Genomic DNA, 27,598 nt, shown 5'->3' on the forward strand with positions numbered 1-27,598 from the left:
TGGTTTGCATTGTCTGCGCTGGCTGCTGCTGCGCCGTGCCTCTCTTCTACCCTCCTCTCTTGGACCCCGCGCGCGGTCCCCGCTCTTCCGCGGGACGGCAGGCCCGCGTTCCCTCGGGGCCCCTAACGGAGTGCGAGACAGAGAGAGAAAGAGAGGGAGGAGGGACACGCTCGACCGTCCGCGTCCAATCGGAGCGCACCGCCCAGCCGGCCGCGGGCACCGAGCTGCGGCCCCGGTCTAGAAACAGAGAGAGAGAGAGAGAGAGAGGGGAGGGCGAGTGCGAGCGAGCGAGACCGAGCTAGGGAGGGGGTGGGGGAAACCGTGAGCGAGAGGGCGAGAGGGCGACGCCTGGCCCCGGCGGCCCCGGCGGCCCCGGCCTTTCCTGGCCCTATGGCGATCCTCGGCCCTGCGGCAAGCGGGAGGGAGGGAGTGGGCGGGACTCGGGCCCAATGCCAGAGACCCACACTCCCCCGCGCACGTTTCTGAGGCTGCCGGACGCGGCCCTCACTCTGCCGCCGCGGCCCGGAGCGAGGCCCGATCAGCCAGGCCCTGCCCGTACGTTGCTCTTCCGACACTCACACACCCTCGCCCGGTTCATTTCTGTGTATATATATATGTCTATATATACTTATATACATATATGCATTCTCCTGGATATTTACATGTGTTTATCCTCGTATCTCGAGACTCGTATTTTTTCACGGGTCATTGCTGGACTTTGCGTGCGTGCCCTGTGACGCGGTCACATGGGCGCGTTTATTGTAGATGGCTGTACACCCATGTTTGTGTGTACTCTTGTTTGTGTACGGGTGAGTCGGTGTACCGGTTGCATCGTGACGAGCGGGGAGTCGGGGCGTGGTTTCGCTGCATCGAAGGCGTGGCTGGCCCGGGGGGAGGGGAGCGAGACCACTCCCCCGGAGGAGAACACGCCACGCCTACTTTGGTGGGGGGGTGTCGTGGCTGTTGATTTTGGTAATTAACGCGTTTCCTGCCACGTGGCGCACATGCTTCATGTACCGAACCTTCTGTGTGGGTAATTTCGTGTATTGTCGCTGTTGAGGTGAAGTGAAATCCGCTTAAAGCTAGTCGGTTCGAATGGAATAACTTTTTACGGATATTCCATCGAATTGTCTGACACTTTAGTACATGAATCGTGATCACTTAAGAAATATTCGGCCACTTTCAAAATTTGTATTTAAACAAAAAGATGTTATTCTAACTAGATCGGAACTAAAATGGGTATCGTGTTTCCACGTTTCTATCATTATATCATTTTTGAAGGCTGTAATGAGAACGAAAGTGTCAGGATCTTCATACAACGATTCGAAACACTCTGGTAATCGTGGAACGAGCATTTGAATGCGATAAAGGCAAGAAAAAAATGTCTTGAAAACTCTTGCATTGAGATGAAGATAACGCGTGTAATGCACAAGCTCTCGGAGACAAGATTTAGTTGGTACTGAATGCAAACTATGGCCCTGCGGTCGAATAAAGTGTCTAAAATCATGAATCTAAGGGACTTTTTTTAGTTTTGCTCCGATATCTTTTCAATCGTTCTACCGAAATAACACATGAATTATGCCATTTCATATGATAGTCAATGTAGTGCGACGGAGATATATAAATATAAATATCAACGTCGGTAATGTGGGGCCCTGTTTTGGATGGTATGTCAGATTAGAAGAATGTGGTTTTATCTGCAACAATTAAATTTGTAGGCGGATTTCACTTCATCTTCGTGTAGAGTTATCATAAAATATTTTAAAATATTTCATGCCGATGCCAAATAATATATATCGTGTAGAATGAAATTTACACGTGAAGCGCACGCGAGCCATAGAATGTTAATGAAATTCTGTGCAGCAGGAAACGTGTTAATGGGGTTCATCGAGAATTTTTTGTCTGAATAATGAAACGACTTAGTGTGACGGTTTTCTTAATGAGTTTTGTAAGGGTTTATGAAAGTTAATGTCCATATTTGACGACAAGAGAGGCTCATTTTCGATGTTTGTGAGGTTATGTCGGGACTCGACGCGCGTCGTGAAGCGCCCTGTACACCTGGTTCAGTGAAATCGAACGTACATGCAGAAATGGTTCCTGATAAAGCGAAAGACACCCACACGCGGAAAGGAAAGCGCTAGTTACGTTCTCTGTTACAAGATGGCGCCACACGTTGGGAATTTTAGAGAACCAATTAGCAGCCGTTCGTATCGTCTGCTCGCTGATCTATATACTAACTGGATAGCTGATACCTATTTGTTCTATATAAAGAGGACTTCGACGAATTTAAGGCACACCAGCGCCGACTACATATGGGCAGTGATACTAAATACTAAATAAGTAACGTGTGCGCATGTGCAAAAGTTTTGAACCGTCTCTCAATCGCGACAATGACAGATGTTGAACTGTCAGTTCGCGATGGCAAACGTTTAAGGTATATAGGACAGAAGAGACGTAATTTACGTATAAAATAGTGCGCAGGGCATATTGTAAGAAAGCTTCGACTAAAACAAAATGCTTATCTTTTTTCTCGTAAGTATTTTAATAAAACGAGATTTTTTTGTCCAGTAAATTAATTTGATCCCTCTTATACTACCTACGGTTGAGTGACCCGTTATTTTGACGTATGCGCAAATACAACGATATTAGTTTATGTGCCCATGACCTTCGTTGAGAGGGCTTTTATCGCTTCAAAACGTCACGCCATTTTGTAGGATATTAGCTATCCAGTTAGTACATGGATCAGGGCGTCTGCTGTGTACCCCGCTATGTTTCATATATCCTTCATTCGTGTTTCGTTCCTCTATTCGAGGATGTTGAAAATATTCGAGGAAACGTTTCCAATGATAACTGAAGCGCCATTTTGCGAATTGCAGAGGTAACTATACCTCGAACTTTTAAGCCTTTCGGACTAGGATCTACTCGAGGTAACCATTCCTGGTCTGTATGTCCGACTTCGTTGTCTGTGCATTCTCAGAACCTTCGGAGAAGCCCGTGATCGAGAAATATAGTGAGGAGGAGTATAGACTACGGGAGATCTTGCAGTATATCCGTCGGTTTTCATTGTTTTCATACTCTAGAGTTGCAATAGAGGTATATTTATAGACGACTGTTTCATTATCTTTTCTAAATCCTAAATTAGTCACAATAATTAGATGAATTTTCACGTCGCATAGATGGCAGCAGGTGGAGAGCGACCCATGGCTTCGACCAATCACGGGACGCGCTTGTCGCCTATACTACTCCTCACTATACTCCCGATGTTCAACTTTTTCGTCGCTTCTGGGTGTATGCTATTATTTTCATGGCTGAGAAACTGATTACCGTCTGCTGGTTTTTCACTTCGAGTTGTCTTTTTTCGTTGTGCTTCGATTTTTCCGATTCAACGGTCGGTATATCATTCCATTCGTTCCGCATAATTGTTACCGTATGACGTCACGAGATACGCGCGATCGGAAGTGATTTTTACATCAAAATGACTGAAGGCCCTTTGTGTGAAACGCAAATATACTTGTATTGTGTGAAAATTAAACAACGAATTGTGACTCTTTTAGACTTAGAAAAAGCAATTTTATGTCGAGTAAAAAGCGCCTTCTGGGCATCTAGAGTGCTTCCCACTATATCCTTTACGTACATTTTCGATAAAGTCATTCCATATAATACAGAATTGATTTTTTTTTTCTGATTCTCTTCATTATCTCTATATTATATAATATAATTTTTAATAACAGGATCAGTTTTTGTTTTCGATACATTTCATTATATAGAAATTCGCCGAGTTTTTAACATTTTTTCATTTCAAGGTGCCTGTTAATGTTTCTGACCCAACCTGACTCGGGAATCGAGCTCGAAAATTGTCTTTGCAACAAGGACCATTTACCTGTAACTTTGCGCTCGAAATTAGTCCTTATTGAATAGACGACTCATGATGGTATCAACTCAGCCATGAATATACACCCGTACATTATTTCTTTCACAACTTTCCTGTTTTTTTTTTCCACATTTTAGAAACCTCAGAGTATCCATGACACTTTTATCCTCTCCTCTACTAACTAACCAATTATTCAAGCACCTCATTTTTCAGCCTCGAGAACAGGGTCGGATTCAAGGCGGTTCTTCGTGAATTGTATTAAAAAAGAATTTAGGCTGAGAAAATCATTTATTTTTAAAGAATTTTTCGAAAATCGGTGATTTCCAATTCTTATTGCTGTTACATTGATCCTAGTAATACGTTTGGTGATACATAGGTGGTTAGCTTAAATTAACAAGAAAATTATGAGAACGAAATGAGGAAACGGTTCTTGGTATGATACTAAAATTATTTCTTAATTGTAAGAATTGTCTGGCGATTGATACAACTCAAATTTTACATAACTCGTATGCAACAAAAATTTATTTATACGAAGTATCTTGAGAAAAAGTTAATTTACGCCCGGCGATAGTGATTAGAAAATAATTTTTTAACTAGCAATTATCTGAAAACTTTCCATATTGTGTAATCCTACCCTGTTCCCATCGAATCGCTGCCTGATTTTGGCGTAACTTTCACATTTCCAATAAATGATAACACTTAATTACTGCCAAGTGCCATTGAGCCGCAAAATGTTCTGTTGATTCCATCTTTAAGGCGATCTGAAAAGTGGTTTTTACCAATTGGTTACGACCAATTTCCGCGGATTCACTTTTTTTTATTTTTTTATTTTTGTTAAAGATGCGTCACCCGATTTTTCCTGAGATTTTGCCACTTGATTATAGAGGTGCTAAGACTATTCCTGACATTAAAAATTACATTTTTCGAAGAAAATTGTTTCTATTTAGTTTAAACCGGAATCAACTTGGCATCTTAGATGCATATTTTACCGTTATTTATTTATAGAAAGCTCCAAAATAACAATTGAAAGTGTCAAAAATAATTCTCAATGATTTAAAACATAACAATAGTCGATAATGTAGGCTCGAAAAAAGCCGAAGAAGGGCATTCGCGAATTTGAGGTGTATGGAGTAAATAACACACAGTAAGTGTTATTGGAGCAAAAAGTTAGTTCCCACTGAGTGCAACAGATGGCTCTTACGGTCGATCAGAATCTATAAAGTGATGAATCTAGGGGATTTCTTGACTTTATTTCATCTCGAGTACTTCCTTTCGTACAATTTTCAATGTAGTGCGACACAGCTGCCATAAATATAACCGTCGATAACATGACGCGCTATTTCAGATAGTACATCAGGTAGATTTACTTGTCTTTACCGACAACGATTAAGTTTCTCAGTGCCTTTCGCATCACCTTAATTATATGGAATTGGTAAAATGGAATCTCACAAGGTTCTCTTTGTTTGAAGTCGCTGCAATCGTTGGCGCAACGTCGAGAAAGTTACTTCAAGACCAGAAAACATTCCCACTTTCTCTCTCCCTCTTCTCGATAATATTTTCTTCACTCCCTCTTTATAAATCATCTCCAGACTTTCGTTCTTTTCCATATCTTTCTTTTTCCCTTACTAACAGTTGAAGAAAATCGAAGCCCAGCTGGATTGAGTCTTGGATTTGCATCGAAGAGACTCAATGCAGCTTTGCTTCGTTGCTGCTGGAATCTACTTACCGATCCAGCTGGATTCAGTAAAGAAGCTGAAGCAGTTCTTGCTCCAGTCACCGGATGGCGTTACTCGAAAGCTTGTCCGAGTCGCGCCTTTTCCTTTTTTTTTCTTTTTTTTAATGTACGGTTAACGTACTTAATGTACGTTTTCGATGATTTTATGATTTCAAGAGAGATTTATGAGTTGCAGATTTTCGCCGTTTTCAAGGCCAGCGAATATTTGCAATCCGACTTAGAAAAGCTCTCAAGTAACGTCAACCAATTAGTGCTAGGAAACGCAAAGCCTCGCCAGAGGAGACTGTCTTCGATCAGGTAGTGCTGACTTGATTAGAAAAGTGGGTTCATGTCCGAGTTCTAAGAAGAGAGAGGAAGAAAAGAGGTTACCGACATTACAGTTTCACAAGTACTTGTCAGAATTGATATGAAATACTGAATATATTTTTTCTATTTTTCCTATATTTTTCTATTTATTTTTTTTTTACTATTAAATATATGTATAGATGTCTATACTCGAAGGATCATTTGTTGATTAACATATTCGCGACCGGCAAATTTTTTCCGTTTCAAATACTGAGCACCGGCGAAAATAATGAAATTCTGAAACTGGTTGCCGCAAACTTGTATCGTGTATCGTTATGGACGTGAATTGACGTCAGCGGCAGACAGGAATAGAATTTAAAATGACGTGAATTCACGTCAGCGGCAACCAGGAATAGAACTTTAAAAGACGTGAATTCACGTCAGCGGTCGCGAATGTGTTAAGAATAATTGACTCTATTAGAGTTTTCATGAAAATGTAAGGATGAAGAACATTGCCTGAGATTCATCTAGTTTCTTTAAGGCATTAAGTATGAATAAGAGAAATCTGTTCTTTTTTATTATTTTTCTTTTCTCTTTTTTTCCCCTGAAAATTTCATCTTCGAGTGTAATTTTCGTAGCCGTTAGTCACTTGGACCCAGATATCAAATCTTTGGACAGGATGGATAAATGAATAGTAAATTCGACTTGGCAAATACTAACTGGGCATTTGACAATGAACCTCTGCGTACCACCATTCGAAGTCAGTCTTTTCCAGATAATTCGAAACTATTTCTTTCCGTAGCTCAGACCAGTCGATGGCTGTCAATGGCCGGACTCACTGTGTGGACTTTAGTCACTACTGCAACCTGTCGCTTGGATGAACAAAGTTTCTGATATAAATCCATTAAAGAAATAAGTCTTTGTGCTGTATTTTTCCTTCTTTTATTTTATTTTTTTTTTAATATGTACGTACTTATTCAATGCGATTCTTTACTGTATCCCGGTACAGTGATCCGTTACGCTGCTTCAAAGCTTACGGAGATACTTTTCTTATAACTCTTATATCTTGCTATTAATATCAAGTACATGAATTAGAAATTCAGGATTGCCAATTAAAGAGAAAAGGAAGAAAATTTAATTAATGCATTCTTTAGTGGATTAGTCGATATCATTCCATCGATGCTGAAACATTTCTATGCAGATTGAAAAGTAACATCCCATGTATAAGGTGGCTTGATGGCATTTTTTAAATCACTGGTCCATTCCTGGTGGTTTTCAAAATGAATGGAATTACATTCTTCAAATTTATTGTTAATATCAGCTGCGATGACTCCGATGCGTCAACCCTTTATTCGCTGGACCATAGTTGTAGCACATCACTCCGGTGTTCCATTAAGTTATTTAAATATGCTGGGTATCGATCTTAAATGCTAGAAAGGTACCCAGAACGAAATTTAAGAGCTAATGCAAGATTATTGTTGCGCACGGTAATTCATTTTGGATGAGCAACTTGCTATCGGTGAATCAAGACAAACAAGGAATCGAAGTACCGGCTCAACTTTGATATCGATACTTTGCAGGAACGCAGTCATTTTAAGGTGATGTGAAAGGCAGACATGAATGGTTAGTTGCGCGGATAAACCTTTTGAATAGATGGATGAAACGATTCGTCTTAAATTTTAATACATAATTATAGAGATGCTATAACCTCATGATAAAAAAGCTGTCATGTATTTAGCATAGTCCAAAACCAAGTCACGTATTGTTATCGTTGTGCACTTGTAGAAAGCTCTAAAGTAACAGTTGAGAGTGTTAGATATTGTGCTCAATCAACTTAAGGGGTTACACCACTTTGACCCACCCAAAAATTACGATTTTTCAAGAATTTTTTTGTTAAGAATTAAAACGTTTTTATCCAAATTAAAGATCAGTAAGGTATTATACTACTATTAAACAATAAAATGTTTTTTTTTGTATTTTTTTTATTTACAAAAATGGAAGCTTGAAAGGCAATTTACCGGAGTCCTGCGAAAATCGATGATCGTGCGGTGGGCACGATAACTCAGTCCAGGTTTAAGTTAGAACAATGAACGAAAAAGAATTAGTTTCCGTAGCCCAAAAGCTAGGGAAATACGTAGCCGTTTTCAAAAATATGCATTTTTCACAAAATGGCATCGATTTGAAAGGAAAGATACGTATTTTGCCCTAAATTTCGTTAATTAATGTTGCATAAAAAACGCGAATGTCAATACATTAAAAAAACTATACGTTTTTCGCTAGATAAACATATCACGAATAAAATAAGAAAAGAATCAAGACGATCGATTGAAAATTGGCGGAGCTAGAGTGCCCACCGATTTTTAAAATGCAGTTTTAAGAAAAACGCGTTTAAAGAATAAACGCGTAAACATTTTTTTTTGATTTTTTGAAAATTTCAAAGTGGTATAACCCCTTAACATCTTGGTCACAGAAAGTTATACATTCGAACCCGGAAATAGGGGGGAAAGGTGTATCCGGGAATTTAAGGTGTTACGATGTAGGTAACCCGAGAACTGTAGCTACTATCGGAACAAAAAATTAGTTGCCGTTTAATACAGCAGATGGGGGCACAGTCGATGAGGCCATAGAAAATAACGAATCCCGGGGATTTCTTGAATTTTACTTCGATCTCTTCATAATCATTCTACTGGAATAACATATGGAGTATGCAATTTCGTGTAATTTCCGATATAGAGTGCAACGGACAATGTAGACATAAATGTCGGTAACGTGGCACCTAGTTTCAAATACTCTGTCAGTTAGATGATATATTGGAATTCTTCTTTATCGACACCAATTAAATTCCTCGGCGCCTTTCACGTCACCTTAAGGTGATATGAAAGAGTTAGCCTATATATATCTGAGAAGTCAAAATGTTGGTAAAAGTATTCTCCGAATTGGATGTACCGATTTGTTTCAAATTTTACCACGTGAATATGGAGACTCTAAAGTAGGTCCTGAAACTCGTGAAAAATCATTTTTCGTAAAAAATTTATTTCAAATTTCAAATTTTACCACGTGAATATGGAGGCCCTAAAGTAGGTCCTGAAACTCATGAAATTTCATGTTTCGTAAAAAATGTATTTACTTATTATGGACTAGAACCAACATATCGTGGTCCGTGCACGTTTTCTATGTTTTACGCTTCTTGGAGGCTTAGAATCGAAAATGAAGAGTTTCAAGACCTAGATCGAACAATGTAAAATACCGTAGATATGGAATATTATAGAGTCAGATGAGAAAATATGGTAAATACTTTCGCCAACGATTGCAAGAGAATGCTGGCTTGTCCCGTGGCTAACGCGTGTTTTTAAAGCAAAAATTTAGTTGCAGCTAAACGTCATAGATGGCGACGTTGGTCCTAAAGAGTTGTTAGAATAACGAGTTCACGGGATTTCAACAGTTTTACATAGATCTCTTCATCGTTACTTTACCGAAATGACATATGGAACGCTTTAATTTGTATAATTATCAACGTAGACTGTAAAAGAGTTCAGCATAAATATAAATGTCGGTAACGTGACGCGCCAGCTTATATTACCGCTTGAGTATTCAAAATAACGTTACCACCAAAAAGGGTATAGATGAGTTTGAATTTATCGATCTTGATTAAATCTCTCAGCGCCTTTCGTATCATCTTAAACTTGCCAAGTTGCTATCCATGGGCTACGATGTGTACAGGTTTCGCGTAAAGGGTTGAGGCTGGCATCGAAGCAAAGGAACCGATGACTTTCAGGCTCGAAAGCTTGCCATCGATGAGCCAGGACGCATGCATGACTGGCCGCGGTGCAGCCACAGGCGAAGTCCATCTTTGAGTCTGGCAGCTGGCCAGTCCAAAGAGTGCCTGGTCAGTGACCAAAAGAGCACCTCTGACTGCGACGCTCAGTCAGTCCGACAGGCAGGGTGCGCCACCTTCGCATTCCCGAATGCAAGACTGTCGTCGGGACCCACCGACCCATTGCCGCAAAGAACCGTGGCGTTTAGCAACACTCCACTTAACTCTCGACAATTCCTTTCAGACGTTGAAGACGTCAAGTTCGTTATCAACTTTGACTATCCCTCGTGTTCAGAGGACTACGTTCACCGAATAGGACGCACCGGACGTCGTCAGAAGACCGGCACCGCGTACACCTTCTTCACGCCCAACAACTCGAACAAGGCCAATGATCTCATCCAGGTGCTTAAAGAGGCCAACCAGGTCATCAACCCCAAGCTCCTTGAGCTAGCCGACGGGCGAGGCGGTGGCTACGGAAGACACAGAGGTTAGTCATTCGTTAGTCCACGAGATCGTATTACGGTTACAACTTGTAGATCGTAGGTAAAGAATTCATATCTCCCATAGAAGCCCAGATCCTGTGTTGACGCTTGGTGCTTCGAAGTTGGCTAACAAATCAGGACTGGGGATAAAAGGGATCGCATGTGTCAGCCAACGGCATCTCATATGTGCCCATAATTATGAAAGTGGTCTAAGTCATATATTTTTTGTTTCGAAATTACATTGAATTAATTTCGTTTGAAATAATAATCTCGTGAAATAACTGACAAACTCATTTTTTGTTTTAATTTTGACTTAGATCACTTTCATAATTATGGGCACATATATGGTAGGAAGGGAATGGCGGGATGTACAGGATAGCAGAAATGCTGGACACGGTTTATACAGCGCTATCCTTGTTGAAAAAGGAGTCGAAAAGTCCTGTACTGTTTTTTTTTCTACGGTGCATAATTTTCCTGTAATAACTAATTGACTTACAGCCAATGAATTGTGTTCCTCAATGGAACGCATGGGGGAGAGGACGCTGTTAAGGTGAAGTGAAACCTGCTTCAAATCAGTCGATTCGAATACAACACTTTTTTTTAAGGGCATTAGACCAAACTGACCAAAACTTTGACACGTCACTCCTGATCATCTAAGAATTGTCCTGACACATTCAAAATTTGGATTTTTTAAAAAAACTTTTTAACTCAGCCCGTACCAGAACCAAAATGGCGTCGAGCTTTCATATTTCGATCAATATACAATTATCGAGCGCTCTGATATGAGAATCGAGAGAGTCAGGACAATTTTACGACAATTTAGAACACTCTGGTAATCGATAAACTCGCATTTGAACGGGATAAAGGCAAAAAAAGTGTTGTATGCACTTCTATGCTAAAACGATGGTAGTACGAGGTCTTGGAGTGAAAATTTAATTCACCTGGAAATCACAGATGGCGCAGGGGGGGCCCCAGAAAGCATGAATCCAGAGGATTTCTGAGTTTTACTTCAATTTCTTTATAATTATTGTACGAAAAGGACAGGTGGAGTATGCCATTTGGTACAATACCCAATATAATTCGACACAGCTGTCAATATAAAAACGAACGTGGCAATGTAGGCATTTAGAAAAATCTTCTTTATCGACGTCGATCAAGTTCCTCGACGTGTTTCACTTCACCTTAAGGCTGTTACGCCGTAGACAACCGAACGCTGCCTTAACCGGCGTGCTCTCCGCCATGCATTCCGCCAGGGAACACGATTGATTGATTGGGATTCGATTAGTTATTATAGGAAAAGATAGTACAGGACTTTTCGACTCCCTTTTCAACGAGGATAGCGTTGTATAAACCTTGACTACCAGTTTTGTTACACCCTGTATATCGGCATAAAATTAAAAGTCATAGAGATGATTACAGCGTCGCCATCTGTCGGCTGACATACTATTTCTCGAGCATCCAACGTCCGGATGTTTCTGGGCTTCTATGGGAATTTCTGAATTGTTTGTCGTTCCGCTTCGATCTTTATTGATGCCCGGTTCCACCAAACTCGGTTAAATCATTGATTCCCTAACCATAGGTTAAAGTTAACGTCTAAGTTAATCGTAGGTTAAAAACGTAAACGTTCCTCCACATTTATTTAAAGCGCAATTAACTAATCGTATACACCATTCGAAGTAAGCTGAATTGTCGGTTAACGTGTTCGCGTGATTGGCTGACACTCCGATCGACTAGGAAGGAAACATTCCCAAGTGTCCACCCCCGATCTTATTGATTTTCATATATGTTGAAGAACACAAAAATCTAAGAGATACGTGTTTTTTTATATCTACAATGATCCACATTTAAGGAGAGAAACAACCCCCCAAAGTTTGGCGAAAATTCGATTTTTATAACAATTTTCGTAGAAGCAATGGAGGGATTTCGACGAAACTTGGTATAAACGTATTCTGTATAAGGATGGTGAAAGCACAATATTGTCCAGCAATGCTACAACCCCCCATGGGGGTGAATTACCCTTCAGGCGACATTTTTTTCTAATATCTATTAAACAAGCACTCCTACTTAAGATCCACTTACGCCATACGATTGCTCACAAAAAATGAAGAAATACGTGTTTTTTGCTTTTTGCCAATAAACATTTACACATCGGTTGTAAACAATGAATGTAGGTGGTATACAGGTATATTTCGACTAGCTATATTGGGTTATATCGTAACCAATTCATTGTACCTAAATCTTGTAAACGTGCTAATTCCTCAAAATATCGTTGGTTTTCATAGCATGCAATTATTTATAAATAAATTAGAAAAAAAGTTTAAGAGACTAAAATAGTTTCGCAACAGATCCGATGACGCAGTCATCACCCGTTTCCAACTAGTAATACAATCTCCTTGGTGAAACGGTAAAATTGGATTTTTACTGTTTTTACGATAATAGAGTTAGCGATATTCGTAAATAATTGCATATTATGAAAACCAACGACATTTTGAGGAATTAGCACGTTCACAAGATTTATATACGATGAATTGGTCACGATATAACCCAATAAACCTAGTCGGAATATACCCGTATATCACCTACATTCATTGTTTACAACCGATGTGTAAATGTTTATTGGTAAAAAGCAAAAAAAACGGATTCTTCATTTTTTGTGAGCAAGCACATCGCGTAAGTGGAACGTAAGTAGGAGTGCTTGTTTATTAGATATTACAAAAAAATGTCACCTGAAGGGTAGTTCACCCCCTTGGGGGGTTGTAGCATTGCTGGACAATATTCTGTTTTCACCATCCTTATACGGAATACGTTTATACCAAGTTTCGTCGAGATCCCTCCACTGCTTCTACGAAAATTATTATAAAAACTGAATTTTCGCAAAACTTTGGGGGGTTGTTTGACCCCTTAAATGTGGGCCATTGCAGATATAAAAAAACACGTGTCTCTTAGATTTTTGTGTTCTTCAACATATATGGAAATCAATAAGATCGGGGGCGGACACTTGGGAATGTTTCCTTGTAGGAAGCAAGAAAGATGCGCCCTTGTAGAGACACGAAGTCCCACTAGCTTCATGCAAGAACTTATTTAACAGATGTTAGCCCTAAGAAGTAAAGTTCTTTGGTTATGAATTAATATAAAATATTTTCAAACGTACTTCGATCATAAAGAAATTGCAAATAAAATCAACAACGTCTTCATCCGTTTCGTCATAAAATATGTGAAAAAATTAAATAATGAAATAATGTGAATAAATACTCACTCAAATCCATGTTTTCCTCACGTTCGTGCAGTTTTGAGGTTAAAGTTTGATTAAATGAAGCTAAACGATCTAATTTTGTTGGTTAATCTAAACGGCGGTTAATGGAAATTAACCTACCGTTAAAATGTGGTGGAACGTGCATCTCGCTGTAACCGAGGGCTAGCTTTTTGACTGAAGTTGGTAGAACTGAGCATGACTCCGCCTTTTCTTTACGGGGATACGAAAGTGGCCACTCGGGCATTAAATTATTTAGAAAACTTTTCTCCTAATTGGGTGAATCAAATCATTTGAAATGTTACCGCGTGAATGCGAAGACCCCAAGGAAGGTCTCTACACCCATAATATTTCATTTTTTCTTCATTTATTTATTCCAGACTAGAGGTAAAGTGGCGTCGCTAACGAATGATTTATATTTTACACCTTTTGAGAGCATAGAATCGGAAATAGAGGTTTACAGGACTTTCTCATGACGATTTAGAGCTCTGTAGTAATCGAGCCTTATGAATTCGTGTGAGAAATATCGAGAAAAGTTTTATAAATGTGTGTAGTGAAACTCTCGGATATCCCGTAAGCAACAAATTTTCTCTAAATACTTTTAGAGTAAAACTTTAGTTGCAGTCAAACGCGATAGATGGCGCCATTAAATGATTAGAGCATCAAAAATCATTAATCCAGAGAATTTCTTGAGTTTGATTTCGATCTTTATAGTCATACTGAAATGAGTAATGGAGTACTTCATTTTATATAATTCCGAAGGTAGAGAGTAACCGATTACACTCCAGATTAACGTAATATAAACATAAATGTCGGTAACACGAAGCACCATCTTATTAGACCACTCGAGTATCCAAAATGGGGTTATCGCTGAAAAGGATATGCATGAATTTCATTTTATCACCGTCGATAGAGTTTCTTGGCACTTTTCGTATCATCTTAATACCAGCACTAGTCGTTTAAAGAAAAACAAGTGCCCAGTAGAGCTGTGTTTAGAGTAAAGAGCCACATCGCTCAGTAAGTCCATGAACTCGTCGGAAATACTACCGCGTCCGTTAATGATCAGGAGCAACGTTCCTGACGTTTTTTGAACGTGTTTCCAGGTGGCAGGAACAGATGGCGCTCGCGCGGCGGCCGCGGCGGTAACGGACGGGAGCGCAGCTACTCGCGCAGCCGCAGTCGGAGCCCGAGCCGGGAGCGGAACGGCCGCGGTGGGACCCGTCGTAGCTACAGCCGTAGCTACTCGAGAAGCCGCAGCCCGGTTAACAATCGTACAGGCAAGTCCCCAGGGAGTCCCGGCGCCGGGGGGGGCCCCGCCCCGAGCCCGCCACCCACACCCACGGTCCGCATCGACCTCCGACCGCCACCACCGCCGCCGCCGCCGCCCCCCTCCACGCCCCCGCCTCAAGGCGTCGCCTCCAAACCCCTCGCCCCCAAACAGTCCCCCCGCCGACGATCGCCTCCCCACCTCGAACAGGATCAACAGCAACGACAACGGCAGCAGCAGCACCAACAGCAGGACCAGCAACTCCAGCAGCGGCATCAGGGGCAAGTGCAGCCTCCCTCGGATCAACACCAGCTGATGTCGCAGCAAGACCAGCAAAGGCAGTCTCCCCACCTCCTGTCCGGTCATCGGCAGCAATCCCCCCACTCCTTGCCCGGTAACCAAGAACACGCCCCCCACTCTTTGCCAGCTAACTTCCAGCCACCCCTCCATTCTCTGCCCGGCAGCCAACGCAAACGGTCCCCCCACTCCCTAAGCCACCAGCAGTCCACCTCGTTGCCCAGGCAACCGGCGGCCCCCCCGCTGCCGCCTCTACCCGCTCAACCCCCTCTTCCTCCGTCTCATCCTCCCCCTCCCCCGCCGCCGCCCCCTCCGCCNCCCCCACCGCCCCCCTGGCGGGGGCGGGGGCGGCGGGCTCCCCGGGCCAAGGTTGGGCGCGGCCAACGCGGGCGGAGGTTATCAACACTACGGGGGCGGCCCGACCCCCGTAGGCGGGGGCGGCTGCCAGCACGCGCCCCCGCCCCCGTACTACCAGCCGCCTCCGCCGCCCGTCCACCCGGCCAACGGGTATCATCGCTAGCGGCGCTGCCACGGCTCTGGCGCGTGCCCACAAGGTTGGTTCTGATCTCCTCCCCCACCCCCTTCCGCGGCTCCCTCCCCGATGACACCCGGTTGGTATTGGCGGCGACCCGGCGAGTGCGCCCGCTTCTCCGCGGACCGATGCTCGAAATCGGTCCGCGAAGCATCGGGGCTAGAGTAGGATCGGCAGTAGGCGATCCGCGAACGTCGGCCGGACATTTCTGTGATACCGGTGACGGCACCGATACGGTGGAAGGGCGACTCGGAGATTTTCGTACCGTGTCCTTGTCCTCTATGGGAATGATGTGCGAGGGGTATATTTTTAGATTTCAAGATCCGTACTTATACGGAAATGTATGAATACCCCGGTATAAAATGTCCGAAGACGTTATTTCCATGTATGCGCGAACGTGCACTGTGCGTATATTTCTGAATCAGCCTTAATTTTGGGACTTGCGTGGGCATTCTATTAGTTAACCTAACCTCTGCTAGGAGCGCACGTAAACCGCACTTCCATCTCCAGAGAGGTTCGGTTACTCCGTTACTCCGATGGAGTGGTCCCCGTTTGGGCACAGCATAGGACACGCAATCATTGAATACATTAGCTGTGGCATCCCTTCATATTGGATACGTAGTTCATGGCATGTTTCGCCTTTGAAATCATAGAAATGCCCGCCTTTATGCCATGGGTTTGCCGAGATACTGTCCTTAGGAGCATGACTAACCCAAGTAGAAACGATTGTCCCTAGGATCCCGAACGCGAGACCTGCCACGAATTGGGGACGATGTGAAGGATTGCCACAGCTGATGTGTCGAATAACTCTGCGTTCTGTGCTTTATGTTGAAAATGGGTCTATGGTGGAGTGGGTCCCTCCCATCTTATGTAAGATGCCGGATACACATCTGAACGCGAATCCGTACGAGACAAGGTGAGGCAGAACAAATGCCTCGTACTCATATCTCTCTACGCGGCAACGAACAAAATCGTCCGAGGCATTGAACGGACATCTTGACGAACGACATTCGAAAAGCCTTGTATAGCGTATCGAATGATCCGAGGCGATTTGCCGCACTTCTATTGATTGTCTACCCTTGTATTTTCCCTTTGCTTCATACGCGATCCTGCTCAGATGTGTATCCGGCTTAAAGTGAAGTGAAACCCTCCCCTCAAATCAGTCGACTCGAATAAAACACTTTTTCTTAAGGGCGCTTACCACTCTAGCGATTTTGCAGGGCCTCACAAGGACAACGATTCCGAACGTATTTCTAAACCGATCGAGCTTAACGAGTGCTCATATCGAAGATGAAATGTTGGCCTGTGTTCATATGGGAGCGATTTTCGATAAGTGGTCATTTTCATATAAAAAAGTGCAACGACATAATTTCAATGCCCTTTTACCTAGGAAGGAGGTGCTCGATCGAAAATCGCTCCCATATAAACACACGTCAACATTTTATCTTTAAAACGAGCACTCGTTGGGCTCAATCGGTTGAGAAATACGCTCAAAATCCTTGTCCCCGTGGAGCACCTTTATCGGGATTTTCGGGTTTCTCGCGAGGAATTTGGGCATTCCTTGACAACCGTTGCCGACTCTAGGCGGAGCGCCCAACTGGCGTGTGCGGGCGGCCGGGCGTCACTCACGTTCCGGCGCCTAGTCCAGAGGCGTCTAGCCGTTGTTTTTGATTCCTATAGGTGCAAAATACGCACACATTTTTCGCCCGTTGCTAAACACCGTCCATTATGCGTCGCGTCTCCCTCATCCGAACGAGAAAGTACGGTTTGGTTACCTCCCACCGAATTCGATGCTAATGCCATCTAGCGGTGGAAGTCATCGTCCCCACTTTGGTGGTGAACGCCGTTAAGGGTATTGGATCGAACTGTCCGAAATTCTGAGACATGACTCGTGGCACCTAGAAATTAGCCTGTCACTTTCAAAATTTGGATTTTTGAAAGAATTGTTTAAGGCCAGACCAGATTCAAAATGACGTCGAGCTCCGATATTTCGATCCATATACAATTATTGCAGGCTCTAATATGAGAAACGAAAGTCTAAGGACAATTGTATAACAATTTAGAACACTCTGGTAATCGAGAAATTCGCATTTGAACGGGATAATGGCAAAAACAGTGTCTTATGCACTTCTGCGCTAAAACGATGGTAATATGAGGTCTCGGAGTTAAAATTGAGTTGACACGGAAATCATAGATGGCGCAGGAGGTCACTTTATAGTAAATTGGGGCCTCAGAAACCATAAATCCAGAGGATATCTGGAGTTTTACTTCGATTTCTTTATAATTATTGTACGAAAACGACACATGGCGTATGCCATTTAATACAACACCCAATATAATTCGACGCAGCTGTCAATATAAAAACGAACGTCGGCAACGTAGGTATTTAGAAAAATCTTTATCGACGTCGATCAAGATCCTCGACGTGTCTCACTTCACCTTAAGGTGATGTGAAAACGGTATCTGGGAGGTAAATAGTTTTTGAAACTTTTCTTCTAATTGGGTGGACTGGATCGTTTCAAATTTGATCACGTGATTGTAGAGGCCCTAAGGTAGAACTTTACACACATAAGATTCCATTTTTTTTTCTATTAAAAATAAAAAATAAGATATGTTAAAAATCTCAGGATCTACCTTAGGTCCTCCATATTAACGAGGTAAAATTTCAAATAATTCGGCACATCCAAATTGGAGAAAAGTCTCAAATGAGACCCGTCAGATGCCCCTTTCGCATCACCTTAAGGTGATGTGAGAAGTGGCGTCAAATATGTCTGGTTTATGAAACTTTTCTATGAACTGGGTGTACCGAATCGTTTCAAACTGTACAATGTGAATGTAGTGGATATAAGGAAGGTCTTGAGATCCATGAAATTTCAATTCTTAGAAAATTTGTTTATAGATATTTTTAAAAATTGTTTTAAAAAATGAAATTTCACGGGTATTAGAACCTTCCTAATCGCCTTCTTATTCATGTTGTAAAGATTCAACCGATTCGGTACCCCCAGTTCGAAGAAAAGTTTGATGAACGATTGACTCCTAACATGCCACTTTCACATCCCCTTAAGGTGATATGAAAAAGAAATTCTATATATATGAAACCGTGAAAATATTTATAAAACTTTTTTCCAAACTGGGTGAACTGAATGATCTGAAACTGTAACACGTGATTATGGAGGCCCTAAGGAAGAATGCGATGTTCGTGAAATTTCAGTTTTTGAAAAACAATGTCTTTTTTTTATTCTTGTCCGAGATAAATACACTTTTCTTTTCTTTTTTTTTTTTCCCCGAAAAATGACATTTCACGAGCATCGGGTTCTTCCTTAGAGCCTCTATAATCTCGTGATGAAGTTTCAAATGATTCGATGCCTCCAATTTGGAGAAAAGTTTAATACATTTTTTAACTTTCGGTATGTACATATGGCACTTTCATATCACTTTAATGCAAGGTGATCTTATCATTGATAGCAAATAGATGTGCGGTTTGTGTAGATGGATCGCTAGTCGGTAGATGGCAGTATAGGAGATATTGATAGCGGTTCCTTGTTCAAACCCTATAGGAAAAACGTTGATAAAATCGGCATCATCGCTGCTGACGTCACATGTATCTCGATTGGAGGATACCACGATATCCTGATAACCTGTCTTCACAATACGATGTTCTACCCTTGTCGAATTCCATTAGATTCTATGAACGGTCCAATTAGGTCAATGCTGTTACGGTGAAACACCGAAATCTGGAGAATGTCGACTTTCACCGGTGAATATCAACATTCACACAGTCGCTTCGTGTATGTCCGAAATATTTGCTAAATACCCTTATTTCTGACTTACACCGGTAAATGTTGACATTCACCGGTGTGTGATTGTCGACACACACTGGAGAGGGTCCGAATATACAACAATGTAACGAAATATTCGATCTTTCACCGACGTATTTGGTATCTGTTCACATTCACCGGTGAAAGTCGACATTCTCCAATTTCGGACATTGACGGTAACAGATACAGTGTTACTGTACGAAGTAAATTATCGGCATCGAAGGTTGCGCCGATAACTGTTTCTATCTCTCTCACATTACATACTGACACGTACACACATACAGGGAGTATCTTAAGGTATTACTTCCCTAGTAATCGGACTCAAAAGTTAACTCGTTCGGGGATGTATCGACCAGTGAGTTCCCCCTATACCTTAAAGCGAACTTTTCGACCATGCCTGTACATCTTGGGCGTCACGCACACATATATTCCATGAACAGAAGCTCGCACGCAAGCGTAGGTTGGCGTGCAGAAATGTGGCAACGTTGTTTGGGGCATCAGTAGTCCATACAGTGAAAAATGTTGTCAAATACGCGGGCGGTTACATGCACTACCGCGAACATGGTTGCCACATCTGAGCCGTCCGCCCCACTCTCTGCGACGTACAAAAAAATTCGGAATTCTTCTGGTAGCCCTATCTCCGTTTCCTGATGGACAAAAAATTCCATTTTTTTTTTGTAATATTAACTAACACATATTCCTTTATATTGTCACGATTTTTGTAAAAAATTGTAAGAGTCGTTTCACCGTGAAAATTGAAAATGTAACTCAGCGTCCCATTATGTACGTGTTACATATGGAGACATGCTGCAAAATAAGCAGTTTTCAAATTCGATTATCTTCCGATCTAGATAGACGATTTTGTTCCGAATGGGCTTGTTTTGTACATAAAAATCTGAACAATACCCTGTTAAAGTCTGAAAAAAATGGTAAGAAAAGTGCATTTTGGGAAGTACTACCTTAACGCGTGAGCATCGCTCAATGTAATAAATAATTGGTATTCTTAAGGTGATATGAAAGCGTCATTCTATATATCAAAACGTCAAAATATTTATAAAACTTTTCTCCAAACTGGGTGCACCGAATCATTTAAAACTTCACCACGTGATTGTAAAGACCCTAAGGAAGAACGCGGTGCTCGTGAAATTTCATTTTTGAAAAAAGTTTTTTTCTATTTAACGTAGACTAGACCCAAGATCACATTTTTTTTTTGTGAAAAATGAAATTTCACGTGTATCGCGTTCTTTCTCAGGGCCTTCATAATTACGTTTTGAAGTTTCAAATGATTCGGTGCATTCAGTTTGGAGAAAAGTTATGTAAATATTTTGACGTTTTATGTACATGTACACTCTTTCATATCACCTTAAAAGTCCTTTACAGCCTGGTCGGTCATATTTTTATATCTGCCATAATTTTGCATATATTGGCCATTTTTCATATAGCTGCCGTAATTTTGACGTCAGGGGGAAGAAAAATGCTTGAACTTCCCAATTGGCATTTGGCTACATTTTCCGTAGGATGTCAATTGAGAATTTTACGCGATATTTTCGCCTCTGACATCAAAATTCAACATGGCTGACGTGGTTTTACAGTACCCTTAATTTTGTTAAATTAAGAATGTAGTCTCTTTAAAAGAAGAACTAAACTTTTTTCCGGAAAAACAATTAACCCATTTCTATTCGTAAGTGAAGTAATCTGCACATGATAGTTACCGTTTATCACCTAGTATGTAATAATCGGCAAGCCACGTTTCTTTATTTTTTATGACGTTAGTAGCGTATTTAGAACGGCAATGAAAATGGGTTAAGCATTGCGCAATAGTGAAATTGTCTGAAATACGCAATTGTACTAATAATTGTTCATCGCTTTGACAGAATATCCACGTGACATGTTTCATGTATTACGATACATCCTGTACATCTACCTCAAGAGGTAGACTCGGGGCAAAAGAAGAACAAAAAGATTATTGTCAGGACCAGTTTTTCTTGCTGGGAAAGTACAAAGATAACTGTCAAATGCTTTGCCTGTATACAATTATTTTTGTTGCATAGGAATGAGGGAACAATACGACAAAAACTGATTTAATCTAAAGACAGAACAGGGAGAACGAAATGTTTAATGAATTATTTAATGCGATGTAAAAGTAGTGATTGAGACGTCTCGTTTATGAAACTCCTCTTCGAACCGCGTTGTACTAAATCGTTTGAGAATTTGCGACATTAATATGAATACCCTGACACCCATGCGATTTCATTTTTATCATTTGTTTATAAACAATTTTTTAATTTTTATAACATGAAATTTCTTTGAATTCAGGATCTTCCTTAGGGGTTTCATATTCACGCAGTAAAATTTTTAACAAGTCGATACATTGAGTTTACCGAAAAATTTCATAGAGTAATTGATTTCTTAGATACTGTTTTCATATCACGTTAAGGTGAAGTGAACCCCCCTCCCCCCTCAAATGAGTCAATTCGAATAAGACACTTTTTAAGAGTATCGGAGCGAAGTGTCTGAAACTTTGGCACATAACTTGTGAACACCTAAGAAATATCCAGGCCCTTTTAAATGTTGGTTGTTAAAAAAAAAATTTGTTTGACGTAGCCTAGACTAGAACCCAAATGGCGTCGAGCTCTCATATTTTGATCAATGTACACTTATTAATGACTCCGATGTGAGACACGAAAGTGTCGGGACAATTCCATTAGAATTTAGAACACTTTAACAATGAAGAACTCGTATTTGAACGCAATACTAGAGAAATAAGTGTCCTGCAAGCTTTCGTGCCAACACAAAAATATAACGAGATTTCTGAGAAAAAATTTAATTGATTGGCAGTAAATGCTACAAATGGCGCAGGGTGACCCTCTGCAGTTAATTATAGTATCAGAAATCTTAAATCCAAGGTTTTTCTTGAATTTTACTTCGGTTTCTTTATAATCATTCTATACGAAAACGACATATAAAGTATGCCATTCCGTTCAATACTTAATGTAGTTAAGTACAGCTGTTAAGGTGAAGTGAAACACGTCGAGGACCTTGATCGACGTCGATAAAGAAGATTTTTCTAAATACCTACGTTGCCGATGTTCATTTTTATATTGACAGCTGGGTCGAATTATATTGGGTATTGCACTAAATGGCTATACTCCACCTGTCGTTTTCGTACAATAATTACAAAGAAATCGAAGTAAAACTCCAGATATCCTCTGGATTCATGCTTTCTGAGGCCCTAATTGACTGCAGGGGGAACCCCTGCGCCATCTGTGATTTCCAAGTCAATTAAATTTTCACCCCGAGACCTCGTATTTCCATCGTTTTAGCATAGAAGCGCATACAACACTTTTTTTGCCTTTATCTCGTCCAAATGCGAGTTTATCGATTGCCCGAGTGTTCTAAATTGTCGTAATATTATCCTGATCATTTCGTTTCTCATATCAGAACCTTCTATAATTGTAGATTGATCGAAATATGAGAGCTTAATGCCATTTTAGTTCTGGTCTGGGCTAAGTTAACCAATTTTTTCCAAAAATCCAAATTTTTAATGTGTCAGGAGAATTCTTAGACGATCACGAGTCATGTGACAATGTTTCGGACAGTTTGGTCCAATACCCTTAAAAAAAATTGTTGTATTCGAATCGACTGATTTGAAGGGGGTTTCACTTCACTTTTCTATGAGCAACAAATCGTCTCGAGTTGTTGGTATGCCCCAGCGAGAAAGGCCTCGAGCGCAAAGGGTTAACGGCGTTCACCACCAAAGTGGGGACGATGACTTCCACCGCTAGATGGCATTAGCATCGAATTCGGTGGGAGGTAACCAAAACGTACTTTCTCGCTCGGATGAGGGAGACGCGACGCATAATGGGCAGTGTTTAGCAACGGGCGAAAAATGTGTGCATATTTTGCACGTATAGGACTCACACAACGGCTAGACGCCTCTGGACCCGGCGCCGAAACGCGTCTGACGCCCGGCCGCCCGCACACGCCAATTGGACGCTCCGCCTAGAGTCGGCAACGGTTGCCAAGGAATGCCCAAATTCCTCGCGAGAAACCCGAAAATCCTGAAAAATGTGCTCCACGGGGACAACGATTTTGAGCGTATTTCTCAACCGATCGAGCTCAACAAATGCTCGCTTTAAAGATAAAATGTTGACGTGTGTTTATATGGGAGCGATTTTCGATCAAACACCTCCTTCCTAGGTAAAAGGGCATTAAAATTATGTCGTTGCACTTTTTTACATGAAAATGACCACTTATCGAAAATCTCTCCCATATAAACACGGGTCAACGTTTCATCTTCGATATGAACACTCGTTAAGCTCGATCGGTTTAAAAATACGTTCGGAATCGTTGTTCCCGTGAGGCCCTGCAAAATCGCTGGAGTGGTGAGCGCCCTTAATATAAATATAAGCATCAATAACGCGCTGCGCTGATTAAGATGGTATATCAGTTAGAAGGGTTTGGTTTTACCGACAATGATTAAGTTTCTCGATGGGTTTCATTTCACCTTAACACGTTGTTGACCGGTAACGAGTTAACTCGTGCCGGAACAACTAACGTTGTAAAATTGCCGGTCAACAGTGTGTTAAGGAGGTATAAAAGTGATCGGAAAGCTCAATCGTTAATGACACTTTTCTACGAACTCGGTGTATTGAATTGTTTCAAACTGGACAATGTGAATATGAAGGCTATATGGAACGTACTGACACTCATGAAATTTCATTTTTGACAAAAAGTTTTAAAAAGAAAAACAAATTAAAAAAAAAACAGAAATTTACTGGGTATCAGGACCTTTCTTATAGCCTCTATATTCACGTTGTCAAGTTTGGAACGATTCGGTACACTCAGTTCGTAGGAAAGTTTCATGAACGATTGAGCTTTCGGATGCCACTTTCACGTCCCCTTAAGGTGATATGAAAGTGTGATATATACGTACCAAAAAGGCAACATATTTATGAAACTTTTCTCCAAACTGAATGCACCGAATTATCTTAAACTTCAACACGTGAGTGAGAGAAACAAGAAATTTGAATTTTTTTTTTAATTTGTTTATATATGCTCTCAAAATGTCGTATAGAAACTGAAATTTCACGAGTTTCAGGACCTACCTTAGGGCCTCTACATTCACATTGTAAACTTTGAAACGATTCGGTATTGGGTATGAATTCGTAGAAGAGTTTCATGAACGAAGATTAACTTTTCGGATGCCACTTTCACATCCCCTTAATGATAGGGTTGGCAACCAGCTGTTGAATTTTTTCATTTTAACCGGCTTTCGGTATTAGAAATCTTTAAGGTGATATGAAAGGGTCATTTTATATATGAATATATCGTAAAAATATTTATAAAACTTTTCTCCAAATTGGGTGCATCAAATCATTTGAAACTTCAGCATGTGATTATGGAGGCCCTAAGGAAGAACGCAATGTTCGTGAAATTTAATTTTTTACAACAAGAAGAATGTGATTTTGGTTCTAGTCTAGACTCAATAAAAAAAAATTTTGTTTTGAGAAATGAAATTTCACGAACGTCACGTTTTTCCTTACGGCATTTCATAATGAAATGCTGAAGTTTCCATCGATTCGTTGCATCCAGTTTAGGGAAAAGTTTTATAAATATTTACGCTTTATATATATATCGAATGACCCTTTGATATCTCATTAAGGTGTAGTGAAACATGTCGAGGAACTTGACCGACGTCGGTAAAAATGATTTTTCTAAAGACCTACGTTGCCGACGTTCGTTTTTATATCGACAGCTGTGTCGAATTATACTGGGTATTGTACCAAATGGCATACTCCACCTGTCGTTTTCGTACAATAATTATAAAGAAGTTGAATATAACTCCAGAAATCCTCTGGATTCATGTTTTCTGGGGCCCAAATTGACTGCAGAGGGACCCCCTGCGCCATCTGTGATTACCAGGTCAATTAAATTTTCACTCCGAGACCTCGTATTACCATCGTTTTGGCATAGAAGCGCATACAACACTTTTCTTGCCTTTATCCCGTTCAAATGCGAGTTTATCAATTACCAGAGTGTTATAAATTGTCGTAAAATTGTACTGACCCTTTCGTTTCTCATATCAGAGCCTTCGATAATTGTATATTGATTGAAATGTGAGAGCTCGACGCCATTTTGGTTCTGGTCTGGGGTAAGTTAAAAAATTGTATGCAAAAATCTAAATTTTAAATGTGTCAGGACAATTCTTAGATGATCAGAAGTGATGTGTTAAAGTTTCGGAGTTTGGTCTAATACCCTTAAAAAAAAAGTGTTGTATTAGAATCGACTGATTTGAAGGGGGTTTCACTTCACCTTAACCCAAATACGATCGTACCGCCTTTTCTTATCACTTCACCTCCCGAATCCACTCTATATTAACACGCCCCGCACGTGATATGACACACGCTGTATACCCGCTCGCGATGCCCCGACCTTAACCAAGACGTTTCTTTTGCAGAGGTGATCGGCAAGAGTTACTGGAGTAGCGAGAGGTGATCTTCCACGGGCGATCGATGGCGGAATAGCTCGCAAACCGAGTCGTTGCAATCAAAGTGATAAGACAGTTGTAAAATTCCGAGAGCACCGACCCTCCCCTTCCCGCCCTCGACCGGAAGTACAAGCCGAAAGAGGCGAAGAGTATCGAGGGGAGAGATCAGGGCGCAAAAGGAAAAGAAGACGATCCAGAGGGGGCCAACCAGAGGAAGAACAATAACAAGAGACACGAGGCGGCTTTTGGGGCTTCTCGGTTCTCTCTTTCTTTTTGCCCCCTCGTCTTTTGCGTTTTGGTCGCCATTTTTACAAGCGTATACATGAATTTAGAGTTAATCGCGAGAGTGTAAGATAACGTGTCGTCGAATTAGAGAGAACGAGAGAGAGAAAGCTGCGTTGCTTTGACTTCCCCTCTTTATCCAGTGTCTTTTTCTCTCCTTTTCTCTCTTCTAATTTCTTCCTTTTTTCTTCCTTTTTTTTTTCTTCCTTTTTGTTCCCTTTTATCTTGTCGTAGGTCCGTATCGGGGTATCAGTGTCTAGTGTTCACTTGCTATTCATTCCTTGTGTACTTTAGACAGTTAATTAGGCGACTATTCTTTAATGTACAGTATTTAACGCGCGAGTATAACAAATAAAATTTGTTAGTGATCCACGAGAGTCGAGGGTTGTCTTTTGGTGGTGGCGAGTGGCTCGATGGAACGTTACGGAAATCATTGATCAGTCATCAAAATAGGTACTTTAGTCGACCTGAGAAAGTAATAATTGGTGTAATTTGGAATGTAAACTACGTAATACTCCTGCATTGCTAGTTGAGAATGCGAGGTGATTCCTGCGTTAAGTATCATGCGCAAACTTGGCGTTCGCGTATATGTGCGTATGTATTTGGCGCGAAACTCTACCAACTTTCCTGATTCCATGAATCTAAAAATTAAGGAATGGCAGGTATCGCTGCAAAGGTGAAGCTCAATACGAAAGGGAAATACACGAATGACGGCCATTTTTCGTTGCGTTCTCGCGTCATTTAAATGAATATAAGGAACGATCTGACAATTACCAGTACGCGATAACTGTAATTGTCGTTGGCAACTTTTGTATACTTAAAAGCCATTTACGACACAGTTTTACTATTTTTATAACTTTTGGCACGCACTTTATTGTACATCAAAGAAGATGCTGTACGTACGCTTTGGTTGACACTGGTGACAAATACGACATTGCGCGTATGTGCATAGCAACGGAAGATGGCCGCAACAAGCCTCTCCCTTTACGTCTCTAGCATGGAGACTAGAGACCTGGAAGACGAACGCAATGTTATAAAAATTTCCTCAATCGGATACAGATCTTTCTTTCTTAGGCGGCGCCACATTCGCTTAGGGGCCACTACTTGAGTAAAGCGAGGGCATGGACTTAAAGGCGTACAATTGCAATACGGTTACCCTGTCCAAATAAACTAAAATAAAATATTCAATGTATATTTTGTTTATAAAATATTTTTATGAGCTTTTATTTGTGACATATGTAAGAACTGTGGTTAAAAAAGTTTTGGCTTTGGTAGTAGAACGTGAAGCTTTCCAAGTTTTCAATTTGACAGGTCTCCCGCGTTGTCCGAGATTCACAAGATTATGTACTCCATGTTGGTCCCTTAGCAATAGCACTGCCACCTACAGAGAAAATTTCAAACAATGTTCTGTATCCTTTTTCGCGGACACGAGCTCCCATAAGGGGCCCCTTGTAGTTCGACCTCCTGGTTCCTAT

The 27,598-nt window shown here is 41.1% G+C and overlaps 1 protein-coding gene across 3 annotated transcripts in view; it reads left to right on the plus strand.

Moving 5' to 3' along the window:
• Nucleotides 1-26,498, plus strand: part of LOC105696020 (probable ATP-dependent RNA helicase DDX17) — a 34,555-nt gene extending 8,057 nt beyond the window's left edge. For all 3 annotated transcript variants that reach the window (XM_012418148.1, XM_012418149.1, XM_023433133.1), the window contains exons 6-8: nt 9,950-10,192; nt 14,541-14,714; nt 25,812-26,498. In XM_012418148.1, the coding sequence (XP_012273571.1) occupies nt 9,950-10,192; nt 14,541-14,714; nt 25,812-25,849 (455 nt within the window). In that variant the 3' untranslated portion in view covers nt 25,850-26,498. The remainder of the gene's footprint in view (nt 1-9,949; nt 10,193-14,540; nt 14,715-25,811) is intronic.
• The last annotated feature ends 1,100 nt before the right edge of the window (nt 26,499-27,598 follow it).

The sequence above is a fragment of the Orussus abietinus genome, unplaced genomic scaffold, assembly GCF_000612105.2.
Source record: "Orussus abietinus isolate OABI.00-Male unplaced genomic scaffold, Oabi_2.0 scaffold394, whole genome shotgun sequence".
NCBI classification, from domain to species: Eukaryota; Metazoa; Arthropoda; class Insecta; order Hymenoptera; family Orussidae; genus Orussus; species Orussus abietinus.